The sequence below is a fragment of the Astatotilapia calliptera genome, chromosome 11 (assembly GCF_964374335.1).
Source record: "Astatotilapia calliptera chromosome 11, fAstCal68.1, whole genome shotgun sequence".
NCBI lineage: Eukaryota > Metazoa > Chordata > Actinopteri > Cichliformes > Cichlidae > Astatotilapia > Astatotilapia calliptera.
Genome location: NC_137432.1, coordinates 19,559,888 through 19,579,825, shown reverse-complemented (window position 1 = coordinate 19,579,825; position 19,938 = coordinate 19,559,888). Strand labels below are relative to the sequence as shown.

At 43.0% G+C, this 19,938-nt stretch overlaps 2 protein-coding genes across 3 annotated transcripts in view; both read right to left on the bottom strand.

Annotated features, from left to right (window-relative positions):
• Positions 1-4,895, bottom strand: part of LOC113031627 (FXYD domain-containing ion transport regulator 6-like) — a 10,127-nt gene extending 5,232 nt beyond the window's left edge. Inside the window, exons 1-3 of one of the 2 annotated variants that reach the window (XM_026183876.2) lie at positions 4,525-4,895; positions 1,649-1,705; positions 17-40 (exon numbers count right to left, since the gene is read on the bottom strand). In XM_026183876.2, coding sequence (XP_026039661.1) covers positions 17-40; positions 1,649-1,700 — 76 coding nt within the window. In that variant the 5' untranslated portion in view covers positions 1,701-1,705; positions 4,525-4,895. The remainder of the gene's footprint in view (positions 1-16; positions 41-1,648; positions 1,706-4,524) is intronic. The other variant, XM_026183877.2, reaches the window with a different exon arrangement.
• Positions 4,896-5,402: 507 nt separating this feature from the next.
• Positions 5,403-18,028, bottom strand: fcgbp (Fc gamma binding protein). The gene is made up of 21 exons (XM_026184765.2): positions 16,987-18,028; positions 16,527-16,873; positions 15,794-16,361; positions 15,096-15,694; positions 14,438-15,005; positions 13,935-14,200; positions 13,486-13,827; positions 12,805-13,378; positions 12,502-12,701; positions 12,115-12,256; positions 11,649-11,977; positions 10,970-11,549; positions 10,283-10,881; positions 9,334-9,901; positions 8,625-9,223; positions 7,925-8,492; positions 7,625-7,824; positions 7,146-7,526; positions 6,733-7,019; positions 5,821-5,870; positions 5,403-5,723 (listed from the first exon to the last, which is right to left on the bottom strand). Exons 1-20 carry the CDS (start codon positions 18,011-18,013, stop codon positions 5,861-5,863), a joined length of 8,754 nt encoding a protein of 2,917 aa, XP_026040550.2. The 5' UTR covers positions 18,014-18,028; the 3' UTR covers positions 5,403-5,723; positions 5,821-5,860.
• Positions 18,029-19,938: the final 1,910 nt, after the last annotated feature.

The following is a 19,938-nucleotide window of genomic DNA, read 5'->3' as shown; positions in this document are numbered from 1 at the left end:
ACCCCACAATACCCACCTTTGTCATCATCAGCTGCAGAAACTGTGAGAGAGAAAGCAAAGAACATTGACCTCTATTAAGAAATTCAGCAGGTTACATAAGTGCATGTCAGCAAATGAGAGGCTGTTGTTGGACAAAACTGGGTTGAGCAAACATCTGAAACAGCGCCTATTAATGAAGGTCTTCATTTTGTAGCTGGCTCCTTAATTAAAACAAAACAGAACAAAACACGCACGCATGGACATTGTTCTCATGGGAACAGCGTGTTAACACTGTTAAGACCCAACTTCAAATCAATAAAATCAGGATTAGAGGGGTTCCAGTTATTGGCAGGAGGACCAGTTTCTATTTAAGTCTCAAACATCACAAGAAATGTAGAGGATAAAATGCTCGCTAGCCCAGATATTTAAAAAAAAATCCCGGAAAATAATAACTGCGCTTCTTCTACCCCAGTATTTTTATTTCATCGCCCTGTTTTAATCCGTGCTCTGTCACTAATGCGGGGAACTTCAGATCGGTCTGTTCAAACACCATCTCTGCCTCCATGTGGAGAAAAAAAAGTTGGCTGCAGACTTTCAGATCTACACTGTTCATTATAAGAAAGGAGAAAGCAGGCACTGTTTATGTGAGCGTCAGTGGTCCGAGTGAGAACAGTGTAACCTTGGAGGAGCACAAGAGAACGCTACATAAATACTTGTGTTAGGCAACATTTTGCATAATTAATGCGTTATTTTTAACGGTTATCATTAACAATATTCGACCATAATAGCCGATGCTGAAAGCACTGACATGATAAGGCAAGCGGAGAGTTATTAAAGAGTAAAAGCTTTCTGTTCTAAAGTTTAAGCTTAGAGACTTTTCTGACACTTGCTGAAAGAATCACATGAACTGCTACAAATAAGATTGATGCGGTTGAAACCCTGAACTCAGTAATATGTTATCTGTTCTACTGCATCCTGGCTGCTGGAGAGGAAGGGTGAAAGTCACACAGTTAACGCTGACCTTGTTCTTGGGCAGTAAATCCTAATATTATTCTTTTTCCTCACCAAAGCAGAAACACATTCTATCATACCGATGCCGACAAGTCTTCCAAAATAAGGTCTAACCCAAGAGTCGGACATAAAAGTCAAAGAAGATCTGCTTAAGATCAAGCACAGCCGATGGCATGCGGGGTGCACGGATAAACAACTCTGAGACCAGAGCTTGCATTAACAATGGAAAACTTGGCAGCAGTCTGAATAACTGATTTATTCAAACTGCTGTATAAGGAAACATTTACACTAGTCTGACACGGCCTTTTCTCTGTGTACAACACCGGGGTGAAAGATTTAAGCTGATTTTTGTTTAAGTATGCAAATTATGTTGGACATTATAAACATCTGACCATGTTAAAGTGCCATACAATTATGCATGCAACATTAAACAGAAGCACATCGAACGTTCATGCTTCGTCAGTGACCACTCACGCAAACTTACCAAACACCTCCCTTCCAAATGCTGATCCTATTATACAGACACATCAGCTCATTTAGCATGGAAGGACTTAAAGCAAAAGCTAGGGAAAGGGGAAGCAACTGAAGAAGGACATGCTTGTTTTAAAGGGGGGAAAGCACGTAATTCTGCTGAAGGTCTCGTGAAAAGAATACCCACCAAGCGCAGGAGCCAGCCAGGAACTGAATGCCACCAGTGTCACAAGATCCATTGTACCTGTTTGGAAAAGTCAAACAAGATTGGGCTGTGTCAGGATGTGAAATCACAATAACAGGAAACAATAAATGTCTTAACCCGATTGTACACAGTTGTAAACCCCCCCCCCCCCAAAAAAAGACAACTGACAAACGCAATTCAACTGGATTAATAACACACAGTTTTACTTTTCGTGTCTTTATTCAAGACGCCAACTGATTCCTCACAGTGCAGGCTGAAAAAAAGTAACTCAAACAACTTTCTTTATTAGCAACAACCTCAATCAGATGCTAGCCTGGAGAAGGAGAGGTATGCACTGGAGAAAACAGGAAGAAATAACACATTTGTGTGACTGAAAGACAGACAAGTGGGACAAACAAATAATACCATTTTAAGCTACAGACAGTGGACAAGAGAGGTGAAGAAGAGAGTGCAGGCAAGTACTGATTTGGTGATATTATTAGACAAAGGATGTTAACGATGGAGCTGCCAGGCAGGAGAAAAAGACAAAGGAGGTCCAAAGAGAATCTTTATGGGTGTAGTGAAGGTCATGCATAGGGTTGGTTGATAAAAGTGGATCCTAAGGACAGGGTAATATGGAGGCAAGGTAATCCGCTGTGGCGACCCCAAAGTGAGTAGTGGAAAGATGAAAAAGAAGAGCCTCAATCAGATGTTACCGGTAGCTGCTTATGAGATCGGGCAACAATCAAGAGGAATCTCGCAACGTTTTAGGAAGATTTTTGAAGCATTTTCCAGCTAGGGGCACCTCTTTAATGAGTTTTCTAAAATTCTAAGAGTTGTCTTGATCAAGGCATAATTTACACATCTACACATTAGAAGAACAAATTCTACAACCCTCATTTCAGATCTCATCTCCTTAACAAGAACGTCTGATTCCAAGACGATTTGGGAGAACTGATTACAGCAGATGCTTTTACCAGCCTGGACTTTTAGCGAATGTTTTTGTGTTCAATTAAGGCAAGTGAAAGATAACTTTTTGTATTTCCAAAACATGCTCCAAGTTCACAGATGGTGTTTTTGTAGAACTATAGAAGCAGCCTGCTTACAACTTTGTGTGGTTATGAAGAAGCTTAATTTAATCTGAATGACATCTTTCTTCATGAATATCTGACATCCTCTAGTCTAAAATAAATCAGCTGCTCACACTGTTCTGCTAACGGAGAATCAGCCACTTTCGATGAAGTTCAGAACTGTTTTCACAATAGTCTATGGTTAAACTGAACTGAGTTTCACGTGGAAAATCATTGACACCATGCCTGGTAGGGAGACAATGCTCTTTCTCAGCTAGATGCCACATAACAGGCTCATGAATGTTTTCTGTATGGGAGTCTTAATACATAGTGCCTTAAATCTGGGTAAGCGAAGAGGGTCTATTTCAAGCGCAGCCCCTCAGAATATGGAGCTCAGCAGTGGATGGGGTACCAGGCAAGCCTGGTGTTGAGTTGCACTTGATATTTGGTCAGTGGATTTGGACTGGTTTTGCTGGGTCATCTACTTTACAAGTGGAGCAAAACCTTGGGGGAAGCATTACGGTCTATATATTACCTAGTACACTGGGATTCTCTTACACCCATATGTGTAAGGTTATGTTTTAGGTTATGATCTCACCAGATCCCACCCTTCATGATTGGAAATGGGCTGAAGGTCCATTCAAGACAGTATATGAGGCGAAATTTTGTTTGCTTCACAGCCCTAATTACCAAGAAAAAAATACCAAAACAGGACAACAAAAAATGTAATGCAGGTACGCAAAGCTTAGCTCTGCAGTCATAGAAAATCTAAGCCATGAAATAACATCTTTTGCAATGCAAAGATCAAAGCCTATGTTAGCAGAGCCAATGGCTCCCTCCCTGGCCCAAAGCACTGATGGGGATTCATGCATGACTAGAGTGGGGGTGTGAACACGAGCCTGGAGCCTGGAGTGGAGAGAAATGAACACTTCAACCCTGGGAGCAGGATTAACAACAAAGGCCTGCCAATCAGGTTTAATCAAACAAATACAGGGTGAGTTATTCGAACAAGTGCCAATCCAATAATCTTGTTTGTTAGCCTTCTGAGTGATGGAGAGGAATATAATGGGGAGACAGGAAAGAAGCCCGTAGAGCAACACGTAAAATGAATTATAATGGGTTATAATAAAGTGGGATTAACACAGACTGTTTGCAATTAGGAATAGGAGCTTGTGTTTTACATTTCACTTACATAAACCCGTTACGGGGTATATTTAGACTCCAAACAGACTGCATCACCATACTTCCAAGGAACAACACTTGAGGTTTTTTCCTTTCGTAGTTTATTCTGTGAGGTATAGTCTGAAAAACTATGATATTCTGACATCTGTGCGAGTTGTCAACAATTGAAGCCATTCAGATTGTTACAGATTAAGTGACATTTCACAAGTTGTTGGCCACAAACTCACGGCTCAGCGCAAAAACGAGCCTCCAGTGAACTTGGCACGTAGAAGTTAGAGCAAATTTATGAGCAGGGAAAAAAGGCTTTCATAGTGCACAGAAGCATTGCAGGTATATGCAAAGAACGCGTAGGCGTGAGAGAAGCATGAGCGATGGCTTATCTAATTAGACGGTCACATGGTGGACGCAGGCGTTTAGTTGGGGGTGGTGGTGGAAACAACGTTGGAGAAACCAAGTAGAAAGACGATATCTTTCTAAGAACATATCTACCAATCAAACGCTGCTGACACAGGGTCCTGTTTATATGCGTGCAGAATCTATTTAATATATTTGTACCTGCATTAATATGAAAGTCGTGTTCAAGGAAACGCATTCATTTCAGCAGAGCACAAGTCAAAGTGAACTTACCGTATATCCGCCTCCTTGAAACTAATGTGAGTTGAGACTTTTCGCTCAGTGAGCTAAACTTTACTTGGAGGGGAGGAAAAAAAGTTTCCCTACGTTAAACACGCACAAATAAATAAATAAATAAAATGCATGCAAAACCTTCTATTATGACTTGATTAAAAATGAAGCCGTCTGGGTTGCATTCTGTGTGGATCGTTCACCATTCCCGCCTGGACCAAGTCGGTTTCTCCTTGGTCTTGCCTCAGGAATGAAAGGGGGAGGCGGGGTGCCACTGAAGTTACTCCCAAAAATTACCCAGGACTGCCCCGCTCACAAGTAAACAACGCAGGCAGAGCTGGACTGCAGCGCTACTGTGAGAGGACATCATCATCATCATCATCATCGTCATTATTATTCCCACGCTCTTTGTTGCCAGCGCCTCTTGTCAACATGTATTCAATAATGAACTATTAATCACGCTCATTTCTCCCCACTGGCAAATAATAGCCACAAACTGCACGGAACACAGTGAACTCTTTGTTCTGTGCTGCAATTTCCAGGCTTCAAAGAGAGGCTCGGTGCAATTAAGCAAATAAACACTAGATGGCCAGGGCAGACTGTCACTGTTGCAGTTTTCTCTCAGCTACATGAAAACTTTGTTCGCGAGGTGTTTTTCCAAGTCAGAGTGCCAGCTTTCTGTCCCCTGACAGCAAAGCCTGGCCGGGGTGGAGGAAGGGCCCCCCTCCCTACTCTAAGGACCTTTAGTACATATAGGTTTCTTATAATGGCATTAGGTTAGCATTACTTCTATTACATGTGCAAAATGTCATGTTTTTCCAGTTTAAATTGATACAGGTTGCTAGAGGAAACACGCGAAGAATCACAAACAACCCACATACTGCAGAGAAAATATCTTTATTTAGCGGTCAGAACAATGTGTTTTTTAATAACAGACACATATTAAAAAGTATTGCAAGACAGGCAAGACAGGCAAGACATAACGGGAAAGGAGATGGAATAATTTTCTCCCCCACTAGATGGAGATATTGGTCAAGAATGAGCTCCATGCCTCTTTCGCCCCTTTCTTTCCCTCTTTTTTCTAAACCCTGGGTAAACAATAGAAGGCACAATCACCAGGAAGCAACTTAAACTATTCCATGAATCAAGACGAGGTGCTGAAGCAGGTTGAGTAAATCTGTGAACAAGCGAGATTCTTCATCCTGTTTAAGAGGGGAAGAAACATGGACGTGAGCCACTGTGCAGCTGTTTTATTCATGAGCAAGCATCAGTTAATATCTGAACTTTATATTTTATTACCTGTTAACCAGATGCTTTTGTCGGAACAGGACCAGCATCTCTACAGGCCACTGCAATGAAAACAAAAGGGAAAATGAACTTATAAGGAGACTGGAGCAAAGGAAAGTCGTGTCCACTCGGGCACAGCGGAAATTACGTGTGATGACTTTGTACATGAAATTTGTGTTTTAAAAGAACTGAGGATTAGCACTTGTTCTTATTAGAGTTATTTTCTTGTGTTCTCTATGGACTTGTTGAAAAAAAAAAGCCAAATAAACGACAACTCTGAAAAACTCAAGTCAAGGGAGGAAAGAGACGGACAAAACTCTGCTCTCCAAAGAGGTGACTTAAGGCTAGGACACAAAACTAAACATGAGGGCTCAAATTAATATTGCACCCAGATGAGTCTTAAGTGTCCTTGGATGACAAGCAGTGATTGGATTGCAAGCTTGGTAGCTTTTGATGGCCATGCCTGTCAGCCTTACCTGCTTTTTAATCAGTAATTACCACAGGGGATTCTCTGGCATTTCTTAATTAAATTGGACCAAATGCAATTAAAAACCACACTCTCATTCCCTTAAAAGGGCTCTGTGGAGTCCTTGTTTAGTTCTTGCTGTTAAGAGAATAAGCGGTTGAATGGTCATAGCACCTTCCCATCTCTCGCTGATCTGTACTTGATTATTTCAGTGGTCAAATTAAGTTTGCAGTTTGCATAATACGGGGAAAGATAGCATTTAAGATTAAAAAAATAAACCCTCTAACATGGAGCCAAATAATTAAAAGTTAATATCTGGAGCTCTGGATCACTATGAGAGTAAGTAGTGAAGCGAAGGCTGATCCTGTCATAGCACTAAGTGTAGTACTATATCTTCCCCTTTAACCCCCATATATTTATACACAGGAAATGCTGCAATGTGTCTTTAAAATACTCACCATCTGGAAAAGTCCCCAGCGCTCCAGGAGCCGACAACTACAGACACATCAGTTGTGATTTTTCCATCTGCTGTCGTCATGTCATCTTTGGAGTCGTTATTGTAGTTACCACAGGCGCCGCACATTTTACCAGACAGGCTACTGTGAATAATGACGGTGACCTCCTGAGAAATAGAGTAAGTGACCCGCACAGTGGACGCCCTTTCGATGATCAAAGCCCTCTCTGAGATTTGGACAGAGAGTGTGCTTGTCACTTTGCTGGGAAGAGACACTTTCCTGCCATTTACCTGAATGACACAGATAATGGAACATAACTGTTATTATTATGGTATAAAATGTCTATTATTATCTAATATAGTATAAAACTGAGCTCAAACCAATCACATTCAATTTTTGCATAAAAATGTTCTCACCCAGGTCACGTGTTCGCTGTTCACTGCCACGATGGTATCGCTGAAGAACACATACACACTGGCAACAGTGGGAGCTGCCCCCTTGTTGCAGACCCTAACGTCCACGACCACACGGAACCACAGCTCAGCGCTCTCGTCACACAGAGACGCCACTTGGAAAGCGCCCTGTGCTCCTATCGCGCCTGACATACCATCAAAGGAGCTTAGCTGGCCATCACGGCTGACGACGCATTGGCCCTGCTTCAGGTGGCAACCCCTGACTCCGTCTCTGATATCGCAAACTTCCCCACTGGCACAGGACAGCTTTTCACACTTTACCATACCAGAGGCCTGGCACACACACTTTGACTTGCAGTCGTTGTCCACCAATTCTTGGCCCACCTGGGAAGAAGATGTTAAAAACTCATCATACAGAACTTGTCATAGCTCTATTCAGGTGTTAATTCAGTGACCAGAATATAGGGCTAGTCAGTTTTTACCATCAGATATCTGCCGTTGTACATACACCCACAGTCTTCCAGGACAACACACTGGACACCATTGAAAACGAAGCCATCATCACACTGGCATCCTTCAAAACAGCCCGGAAAACAACCAAACGGGGTAACAAAACTGGCACATGTCCCACTACAGGTGTCGGCACACAGCTCATAGTGACTGTGTGGAGGGCATGATGCAGCTAGAAGAGAAAACAAGGGCAAAAAATTTGTGCCTGAAATACAGAGCACAGATGAATACATGAGCTAATCTTCAGCTAGAGACTGCTGTGTGTTACTTACGGCAGAAAGAGTTGCTCCTCCACTGCTGGATTTGAACTCCTGCACTCTGGCAGGCCAAAGCGTAAGCCTGCACACTGTTACACAGAGTGTCTTTGTTGCCCCCCACAGCACAAACATCAAACACACAATCCGACAGATATACTGCTGGGTCAATGACACTGTGGCAGGCTTTGAAAGGCCCATTAGGCGCACTGATGATGCCGCAGGAGTCGGATTTTCCATACAGGACAGCTTTGGCCTGCTCACATTCTGGGCACTGTCCTCCACAGCCTCCACATATATACCCAGGTAGGTCCACCGTCCATGCCATCCCAAATTCATCAACGTTTTTGGCTTGTTTGCCACCAGGAAGAATGAAATCATCACCACCGTTCTTGTTGTAGTTTCCACAAAGACCACACATCTTTCCCTGGTATGTAGAGGGAACAATCACCTCAACATAATACACAGTGTCATAGAGGACTGTCAGTCCAAAGGCTGTTCGAACAATTATGTTGCGACCTTCCTGGGTTATTTTGAGACGCCCATTCTCCAGGGATAGCGGAAGGTTTAGTAGTTCATCATCCACCTTAAAGATCGAGACAAAAAAAAAAGAAAAAAAAGAAGAAGATCGAGACAAAAAATCATTTTTGGGGAAAAAAATGAGAAAAAATACAAGACATATTTACATAAGTATGTTTGATCAAGATAACAAACTCACAAAGACTTTCCAAGGCATTTTCTGCTGGATGTAAATGGCATAACCATAGACTGACACTGCCACTGACTTCGTCACAGCCACCTTTCCATTTCCAAACTTCTCATTCCCCTGAGTGACGGTGAACGGCGTCAGCTGACCTTTGTCATCATCACAAACCTTGGCCAGTACATAGACACAGGTACCCTGGAAATCAAACCTACGTCCATCAAAGGAAATGTAATGAGGATCACCGGAAGCCACACATTTGCCTTCCCCCTCTGGATAGCAGCCTTTCACTCCATTTACAAGCTTACAGATTTCTCCTGGACGGCACTTGGCCTTTTGACAAGACACAGCTCCATTGTCCCCACAAGTGCATTCCTCTGCGCACTTGTCTTCAGAATAGAAGACGTCTCCTTTTTGGTAGTACTGACCATCATAAGAGCACCCGCAGTCCTTCACAGGCACGCAGGTATCCCCGCTCAGGAGGTAGCCTTCGTCACACTCACAGCCTTCTGAACAATACCTGTGGCAGCTGGTAACGGGGGTTAAGCTTGCGCAGGTGGCTGGACAACCCGTGGCACACAGGCTGTAATGGCTGTTAGCAGGACAAGCCATAGCTGTGGGATGGAATGAGAAGATGGGAAAGCAAAGAAGGTAAAAGGTAAAAGATATTTTGAAACAAGAGACTTAATAAAACAGGCAAAAAAAAAAAATAATTCAAACTCACGACAGAAGCTTTCTGCTCTCCAGGAGTAGATGGTGACTCCAATGCTCTGACATGCAGAGGCATACACTTCCACAGCATCGCACACTGATCCATGGTGCCCTTGATATTGGCAAACGTCAAAAACACAGTCCTCCATGTAAGGAGCTGGGTCCACACGGCTATGGCAATCTTTAAAGGGCCCTGCCTTGTCTGCAATAATGCCACAGTACTTGTTGGCTTCATACACTTTCTTCTGGGAGTCTGAACAGGCTTGGCACCACGGCCCTTGGCAGACTGATGAGCAGCCTGGTACAATGGCCACCTGCCAGCTGTCCCCCAGCTGTCTTTCATTAGACGTGGTGTTGCCGTTGGGCATTGTCAGGTCATCCTGAGCTTTGTCATTGTAGTTACCACACAGGCCGCAGACTGCACCCTGGTAGGTGCTGGGCAGAGTAACGGTCACTGTGCTCTGCCAGTCAAAGGTCACCGTGATACCAGCAGCTGTCTCCACTACAGCTTTCCAGCCGCTGAGGGACACCATCAGCTCGTTATTGTAATTCAGTGGCAACAAAACAAGCTGCCCGTCGAGCTGAAAAGCAGAAAACGAGGGAAGGAGAAGGGAATATTTTTAGGAGCTTATAAATTTAATAATTTTGTGGCCCTTGCTAATCCACTCTAATGTGCAGTTAAATCTTGATTTAATTAAGTCTGCCAGGATCAAAATTTTAATATGCAATTAAAGACGTATGCAGAAGAGCATGAGGGATGTCAGAATTAGTACAATGACAAAAGGCATTATCATCCAACGATTTGAGGCTCAGAGTATCTCTTCTGTTTTTTATTTTCAATAAAGCGACTACATGCTGTGCCCTATTTCCTTTTCTCCTCTAATAGCTGCACAAAATGCATTAGGCATTCAATATTTTATTACATCGCCTATATGCTTCACATTATCCACATCATCACTTACCAAGACTTTGTAAGGGTATTCTCTGCTTATGGTGAGAGTGATGCCATATATGGAAAATTTGACGGTGCTTGTGTAGGACACGGCCTTGCTTCCCCGGTGGTCATTCTGCACAGTCACCTTGAACGGCACCAGCCCAGGCTGCTGAGAGCAAAGCCCTGCCAGCTGATATACACACGTGCCTTGGAAATTATACCTGCGGCCATCAAAAGTGCGGTAGTGCGGGTCACCTGAGGCCGAGCAAGTGGCGTAACTAATGGGTCGGCAGGCGCGCTCTCCATCCACTACAGTACACTGCTCTTTGGCAGAGCAGGAAGCCTCACGGCATGCCACAATGCCCAGGGTCATATCACACTCGCACAGGCGATGGCAAGCTTCATCATCCCAGAACTGCTGTCCTGGTTTGTAGTAGCGACCCTGATATGAGCAACCACATGTTTTTGCAGGTACACAGACGCCGGCGCTGAGGACGTAACCCTCGTCACACACACAGGTCTCCACACAGGTCCCGCTGCAGACCTGCTTTTCTCCAGTTAATGGGCAGGATGGCTGACACGGGCTGGCGCAGTCTTCGTAGTGGCTGTTGCGCGGACAGTTCATCGCTGGTTATGAATTAAATAGAGACAATCAGAAAATAAGAACTACATATTTGATTTGAATCATTAGACGAAGAGTTTTTCAAATACTTACGACAGCCAAATTTTGTTCTCCAGTTCTTGATTATTATTCCTTCGTCACGACACTTATCACTGTAGGAGGCCAGAGCCTGGCACAGCATCTTTTTGTCCCCCTTGTTGTAACACATGTCATACACACAGTTGTTCATGAAGGCCTGGGGGTCCACCTTTTCATGACACTTCTGGAACAGGCCGCTGGTCTTGTCCGCAAGAGCCCCACAGAACGCCTCGGTTTTATAGAGCTTAACATCGTCGTTGTCACAGGTAGGGCAGTTTTTCTCACATGTGTCCCAGCAAGGATGTTCCTTGTCCTGTTCAGGTGCTAGCCAGCTCTTGCCCCACTCAATGACTGAGGAAACTGGTTTGCCTGCTGGATTTAGCATTTCATCAAGAACATTAGCGTTGAAGTTGCCGCACAAACCACAGACCAAGCCAAAGTAGCTGCTGGGAAGCTTAATGACAAGGTACCAGTTCCAGTCATAGGAGACAACCAGACCAAAATCTGTCTCCACCTGTGCAGTGTTCCCTCTTTGTAACACTGAGACTTTACCGTCACCCAAAAGTACAGGAAGATTCAGCAGCTCCCCGTCCACCTTTAAACAAAATGCACCAGAACAATGGATACACACATATATATATGTACTGTACACAAGCAAATGTCAAAAGTAAGCAGGCAAGAAACTGAAACTCACCATGACTTGACCAACTTGGTTCTTCTGGATGGTGATCTGGTAATCGTACACAAACACATCTACATTTCTGACGTAGGAAACTGCTGTGTTGCCTCTGTTGTCATTCCTCTCAGTGATCAAAAATGGAACTAGACCATCCAGTTCGCCGCACGTCTTAGAGATGACGTACTTGCAGGTCCCCTGGAAGTCATAGTTGTACCCATCAAATGTGTGGTAGTGAGGGTCGCCCCAGGCCCAGCAGGTGCCTGTGTATTTGGGGATGCACGTAGCCTCGCCCTTCTCAACTCGGCATGTCTCCTGTGCCCGACACTTGAGATCTTTGCAGGGATCTGCAATGGATAAATAAAGAATAATTTTCAAATAGCTCTTTAATTGAACCCTAATTATTCAAGTTACTGTATTTTTTTCATTTACCAGTAAAGATTTATCAAATGGGTAAATACAAAATACAGTGTTTGTGTCTTGCCTGTGTTGTAACATGCCCTGATTCCGTTCTTGACCATGCATTTGGTGTCTTGAGGACAGGAGTGCTTTTCACAGATGAGGCCTTTTCCTGGATTACATGTGCACTTTCTGTTACAGTCTTCCTCATACACAACATCACCAGGCTGGTGACACAGAACAAGGTTCATTAGACATGGAAAAAAAATACTCATTAGAAACTAGTGAGAAAACATTATTTCATGCCTAATCAGCAATTTAAACACTAAAATTTTAAGAGCAAATCAAAAACCATAAATCAAACATCGAAATGTCCACCACTCTAGAGAAAAAGCATTATTTCTATATCAGTATTTGTTAAAGCCACTTTGACACACAGAAAAACTATATTATTGTAATTCCTCAGTCATACCTTATAAGTTTTTCCATTCTCATAGCATCCACACTCAATCTCTTTAACACAAGTCTGTCCATTGAATAAGAAGCCAGCATCACAGTCACAGCCTTCTGTGCAGTTGGAGGGGCACTGAACAATCTCTGTGAGGCCAGCACAGGAGGCGGAGCAGGCTTCAGCACACACTTCGTAGTGACTGTTGATCGGGCATTTCATGGCTGAAATAAAGTATCACAAGAAAAGAGAAATTATTTTAGAGATGAAGCCAAAATAGTATTAAAAGGGTATAATAAAGATGAATTTGTGAACTTCATGACTTACGACAGAAGGAAGGCGTTCTCCAGTTTTTGACATCGGCTCCTACAGCGTGACAGTTAAAGGCGTAGGCTGCTACGCTGTCACAAAGCACCTTTCCATCACCATTGGAAGCACACAAATCAAACACACAGTCAGCAAAATATGGCTGAGGGTCCAAGATGCCATGGCAAACTGCAAAAGGCCCGTTGGGATTGGTCATTATACCACAGTAGGCGGACTTTGAAAACACTGCCTTGAGAGCTGGGTCACATTCAGGACAAGAATTCCCTTCGCAGCCATTTTCACACACAACATTGGGAATGGTGACCTTCCATGACTTTCCAAACTCATTCACGTTATTGGTAAGCCTACGATTGGGCATCTCGAAGTCATCGTTTCTGTCCCCGTTGTAGTTGCCGCACAGGCCACAGACCTTACCACGATAATTACCAGGTACTGTGACTGTCACTTGATAGACCAGATCATAAGTGACAAGGAGCCCAAAATTGGTTGCAATAACATAACGATTGCCTTCTTGATAAACTAGAATGGCTCCATCATTTAGATTCATAGGAAGGTAGCTCAACACGCCATTTACCTAAAAGCAAGACATCTGTGTTAGTGCAAGAAATAACTTCACATCAACATTTGTATCTACATAAAAGAAGTAATTACAAATTTCTTTAAAGTAGGCCAACTACTCACCAGGACTCCAAACATATTGTTCCTCATGATGAGAGTGAAGCCGTAGACCTCCACGGCAACCAGCTTGGTTACAGACACCACCTTTCTGTTCTTAACCCTGTCCCACTGCTCATTTTCTACCTGAACGGAAAAGTCCACCAAGTGGGTACCTTCCAGTCCACAACTCTTGGACAGTGTATAAGTGCAGGTCCCCTGGAAATCAAATTTTTTACCATCAAAAGTGAGGTAATGGGGGTCACCAGCAGCTTGGCATACACCCTTGCCAACAGGGTGGCATTTTTGGACACCATCTTCTATTTTACACTTCTCATTAGGGCCACATGTGAACTTCTTGCACTCAACCTAGGAAACAAACAAACAAACAAACAAACAAAAAAATCCAACCAGGTCAGTAAAAAGCTTCATCTAAATGATTAATCTTTACTTTTCCCTCCTCTAGTTTCCTTTACCTCTCCTCCTTTTTTGCAATTGCACTCCTCCTCACATTGCCCATTGGGATAAAACACTTCTCCAGTTCGGTAGTAGCGGTTATTGTGAACGCAGCCGCACTCCGATAAGGGAACACATGCATCTCCGCTAAGGATGTAACCATCATCACAGGAACAGCCCTCCGCACACTGAGCTTGACAGCCTTTAGGAGGAGTCAGACTTTGGCAAGTCACAGGACAGGCGATTGCACAAATTTCATAGTGGGTGTTGGTGGGACATTGCATCGCTGTATACAAGGGACATAAAAGAGCCAATTCAATTTAGAGCACAGAAGCAGGCAGCCATTAGAAAAGGTACATAAAACCTGAGGGAAAAGAAGAAAAATTCACTGAAGTGTGTAACATAAAAAACAAGACAAACACTGTTTATTCTACCTTTTCCTTTTTTCCAATTCATGAAAAATATACTTATTAATTAATTATTTTTCAATGGAAATTATCTATAAAATGAAAGCATTTCTCACCACAGAAGTGAACCGTTCTCCAGTTGTACACATTGGCCCCTGCAGCCTGACAGGCAGATGTGTATGCTGTAATAGCCTTACACAGCACGTCCTTCCTGCCCTTATATAAGCATACATCATAAACACAGTCTTCAAAAAAGCTAACTGGATCAACCTTGGCGTGGCAGTCGCGGAATGGCCCTTTTGCATCTTTTACCACACCACAGAAATCATCTTTTTCATACTGAACTTTCTGATTAATGTCGCAGTCAGGACAGACCCCTTTACAGCCTTCGACACAACCCGGGATCTCAGCCACTCGCCAGCTGGTACCGAAATCTACTGGCGAAACGGGTGTTTTACCATTTTTCGGGATCAGGTCATCCTCAGGTTTGCCGTTGTAGTTGCCACAGAGGCCACAAACGGCACCCATGTAGTTGCTTGGCAGTGTTACAAACACGGCACTGTCCCAGTTAAAGGAAACTTTCAGGCCAAAATCAGTTGTGACGACTGCATACCAGCCACTCTTGTAGACAGATATCTTTCCCTCCTCCAGGGTGATAGGCAGATTGACCAGCTCGTTATTCACCTGAAGCCAAATGAAACATTCAGTTTGGTGAAAATAGGACCACAATTCACAGAATTAACATTGTCATATTAAACACTAGGTACTTCTTACCATAAGCTGGCCTTTGTGTGTCTTAGTAATGATAATGCTGAAGGAGTACACCTTGATCTCTACTAACCCGGTGTAGGCGACCACCTTGCTGCCCCGGTGATCATTCTGCACTAGGATTTCAAATGGCACTAACTCTGGGTCCTTGGAACAGAGTGCAACAAGCTGGTAGACACATGTGCCCTGGAAGTTAAATTTCTTCTTGTCAAAGGTCATATAATGGGGATCACCAGTGGCCTGGCAGGTGCTGAAAGACAATGCTTGGCACTTTCTTATGCCATCAACCACTTTGCACTCCTCCCCGGTCCTGCAGCCCTTTTCCTCGCACTGAACCTGTCTGCTTCCAGCTACACATTTACACCATTGCTTGCAGCCTTGGTCAGCCCAGAATGCCTCTCCGGGAGGAATATATCGACCCTCATAGGTACAGCCACACTGAGCAGCAGGAACACACTTATCTCCGCTTAAAACAAAGCCTGCTTTACAGGTACAGGTCTCCACACAAGGGCGTTTGCATTTGGAGGAAGCATTTGGGTCCGAACATGTGTCAGGACAGGCGCTGCCACAGAGCTCATATTGGCTGTTTGCTGGACATTTGGCAGCTTTAGTGAGAAAAAAAGAATAATGTAATTAGTAATTCTGACAGTTAATGAAAAATAAATGTCGCTTAATTAAATTGTTAACTTAGTTAAATTACTCACGACATTGTGCCTTCTTCCTCCACTCTTGAACCTGGACCCCAGCAATCTGACAAGCTTCAGCATAAGCCTCCACTGCACTGCAGAGGAAATGTCGCAGACCACCTCCCATGCATAAATCATATTTACAGTCCTCTATGTATGGTAGTGGGTCAATGATTTTATGACATTTGCTAAATAGGTCAAGTGCAATGATGCCACAAAACAAGTCACTCTCCCATGTTTTCATCAGGCTGCTTTCACAGTTATCCAACCCATCTGTACAGCCATCTTTGCACTGAGCTTCCCCAAGCCCTGGCACCTTCCAGCTCCTACCAAAGGCCAGAGCTCCACCTGCCTGTGCGCCAGAGGGTGTGGTGAAGTCGTCACTGGGATTTCCATTGAAGTTACCGCACAGTCCACAAGTCTTACCAGCATAACTGCTGCACAAAGTGACCACAAGCCGTTGTTCCCAATCATAACGGACTGTCAGACCAAAATCGGTCTCAATGAGCACAGAGCTTCCGCTCTTATGCATTCTCAGTTTGTCATTATTCAAGGTTACTGGCAAACTCCACAGAATATTGTCAATCTGCCCAAATGAAAGATGAAAAGAATTATTTACTACACTGCATTTTGATAAATATTATTTTGAAATAATAAATAATAATAAATAATAATAATAAATAATTAAAGACAAGTCAGGATGTTTGAAAAATTAAACAGCTTTTTAGCAGTAATAAATTGGAAGGCTTACCCTCACACGCCCAGTCTCGGACCGAACTACTGTGATGGTAACATCAAACACCTTCACTGTGACCATGGCAACATATGATACCTTGAGATTTCCTCTGTGCTCATTCTGGGCGAGGATCTCAAATGCAGGGAGACTATCACCCTTGTCACAGTTTTTAGAAATGACATATGTGCAGGTACCCATGAAGTTAAAGTGTCGTCCATCAAAAGTACGGTAGTGAGGATCTCCCACTGCCCAGCATGTTCCAGGATTTTTTTTTACTGGAACACAGGAGGGACGGCCATCCTTCATCTCACACATCTCATTGACCCTGCAGGTGATGCTGCTGCAGGACAGAGATGCACTTCCTGTTAAAAAAAACAAAACAATAATTACTCACATCAGTCTGCTTAATAAATGTGAAATATTACTGGTGAAGGAGTGGGGGGAATGCTAAACATCAATACTGTGTGCTGCTTACCTGGCTGCACGCACTGTCCTAGGGACCCATAACCGTTCAGCTGACTGAATCCTATACTGTAGAGAGCAAAAGGCGAACCTGAGCTGGACAGGGTGTGTTTGTTGTTGGTAGGGCTTTGGTTGTAGGATATTTCTGCCCAAGAGAACTCTGATCCTTCAATCTTTTTCCACTGCACATCACGAGGCAGCTCTGTATTATCCCAACGGAGTGTTGCTGCTGCACTGGTTTGTGCTACAACTAAAGCTTTGTTTTCAAACCCAGCTAGAGCCTCAAATGAGTAGGAAAAGCAGAAACGGTCTGTGGATATTACATTCGTCAAGAAAGGGTCGTAGTACAGTAACCAGCTATGTTCCACACCATTGAAGAGCAATAGGACCTGGATGCCATGATCAGCCTGAATGGACAGCGCGTCAGGATTGTGGTACTGGATCTCTATTGTCTGCCCTGTGCTCAAACTCAAATCATCTTTACGTTGGCCATTTTGGACAGTGACACTTGTGTTCTGGGAGGCCTGAAGGTAGACACTATCAAAATTCTTCTGGAAACTCAGGGGAGGCATGACGAAGCTTGTTCCCCAGCTGCTTACTGGCAGTAGATGCTCATAAACATGGTTGCATTTTGCGAATCTCCAGGTACAAGTGTGACCACTGAAAACGGCAACAGGGTGTTTGGAGGAAACTCTGGTGCCTGAAAGTTCATATGAACTCTGAAGCTGGACACTCTCATATGGCTTGAGGTTTAATACCATTTTGCTGTTTTGATCGTAGACACGGTTCTCAAACTTGATTGCCCCTTGTGGGAAGATCTCAACTTCTTGGGCCTCTTTTCCATTTGTCACAGAGAACTCTTTAAATGTTGCATAGGGGGTTCCAGGAGGTGTAAAGATGAAATATTCTGTACCCCATTCACTGACTGGATAGATCACAGATGTATCTGCTGTGTACAGCTTGTAGTTGAAGGAGGTTACAGTCACATCTGCGGAGGCTTCAATACGCACTGTATTGGAAGACTTCGTGCTACCATACATTTCAACGCCATCGGGGAGACTGATGGTAACCACCTCTCCAGCATTTAAAGTTTTTTCTTGCTTGAAGCTTAAGGGAGGTACTTGCACTGTCACTTTAGTATTTGCCTGAATAGCAGTGATGTGGAGTTGATATTGGGGAGTGTCATAGTGCTGAAGATAATTCTGTAGGAAGGAAAGGGCAAACTCCCTCCCTGCCCATCCAGCGCTAGATGGACCTGGGAGAAGGTGAGAGAGCAGGAAAACAGCAAAAAAACACAGAGTAAGAGCTTTTCACATTCTCAGAAACGAAAAAGGCAGGCATCATCTTGTGCATGATGAAAATATGTCATAAAAGCGTCAGGAAATTAATGAGACAGTTTTTGCCAAAGCAGTCAAAGGATTCTCAGGCTGGCAATACAAAAACACGGCTTGAGAGTTCTTGGATAGCATACACATTACAAAGAAACAATATGACACCAAAGAGAGAGCGGCTGAAAAATGCCTCCATTTCAAAGTTACAAAGGCTGGGATGAATGCTACTCTATAATGAATGGATAGCTTCTTTCCTTGATAACAATTGTCAGAGATTTAGACGAAGGAATAGTCACTTGACTGCTTCTCTGGAGCACTCAATAAGTCACTTGCGCAGACAATATAATTGCATAATGGAAATATTATCAATATCTGCGCTTTTGCTGTGAAAAGACCACATTCTGGGCTCAGTCAGGGCCTGAGGGATTTAGATTACACTCCTGTTTCATCCATTCAGTTTTAATAGTGCCAACTCAATAGCAGCTAAAGGTAAATGCTATTCCCAACAAAAGCAAATTTCAATTTAGATGGCTATCCTTTATGTGCCGCACTCTCAAATTCTTTACCTGTTTAACATTCTGCCTCATTCACACAAACACCTAGTGTGGTGACACAACAATGCTTTCAAATCATGAGACTGGAATCTTGGATAAATTGCTTCAAATTGAGCAAAAAAAAAAAAAAAACCCCCAAAAAACCCAAAAACAAATTGAGCAGTTTCATTCTGCAAGGTTTGTGTGGTTTGTATCCTGAGATTCTTAGTTTTCATCCATTTTTACGAGGTAATTAATTTAAGGTGACTGGAATTAACACACAAAAAGAATATATAAGAATATATATATAGTTTTCTATGAACAATTGAGTGAATTGATTCTTTGCAAGAACTGAACTGATTTCCTGCTTTTATAGTAATATTTGAGCTGGCACAATGGACTTCTTTGAGAAGTAGAAAATTAATCAAGCATTCAACCACTAAAAATAATTTTTCTGTTCAGGAAAACAACTAAACTATAATTAGTAACTGTAATTTGGCATCATAGTAAAAAAACAACAACATTTTTTCAGCTGTTTTATAAGCATTTGAAAATTCATGGACAACAACAACAACAACTATATTTTAGAATTAAAAATATAATTGAAATCTACGTGGACACACATCTCGAATTGAGTTGAAGAAAAGAACAAATGTATCCAAGCAAAATGAAGAATGACCAAATATACTTACAGCTGAGTAAAGCTGCCAAAGCGCAAAGTATCAACAGGGCTCCCATGGCTGAAGGAAAGAAATTCTTGTTTTAATTGCTGAAAGTTTTCTGAGTTATATTATTTAACCAGCCTGAATCGTAAAGAGCCCAATGCTTACCTGCTTCGAGCAATGCTTGGGATGATAGGTCTTTCACCTCGATCTTTTTATAGCCTAATGGGCAAAAGCAACAACCAATAAAAAAACACGAAATGTCCACAACTCTATCAAAACAATACCCTTCCTCTAAAACAAATTTAGGCAGAACTTGGTTGACTTGCTGTTTGTTAATATGGGTGTGACGTCTAATACAAACTATAGGCCCATGTATGGAATGAATCATTTATATTTTACTGTGTGAGCACACTTTGGTATCTGTCAAGAATTCTTA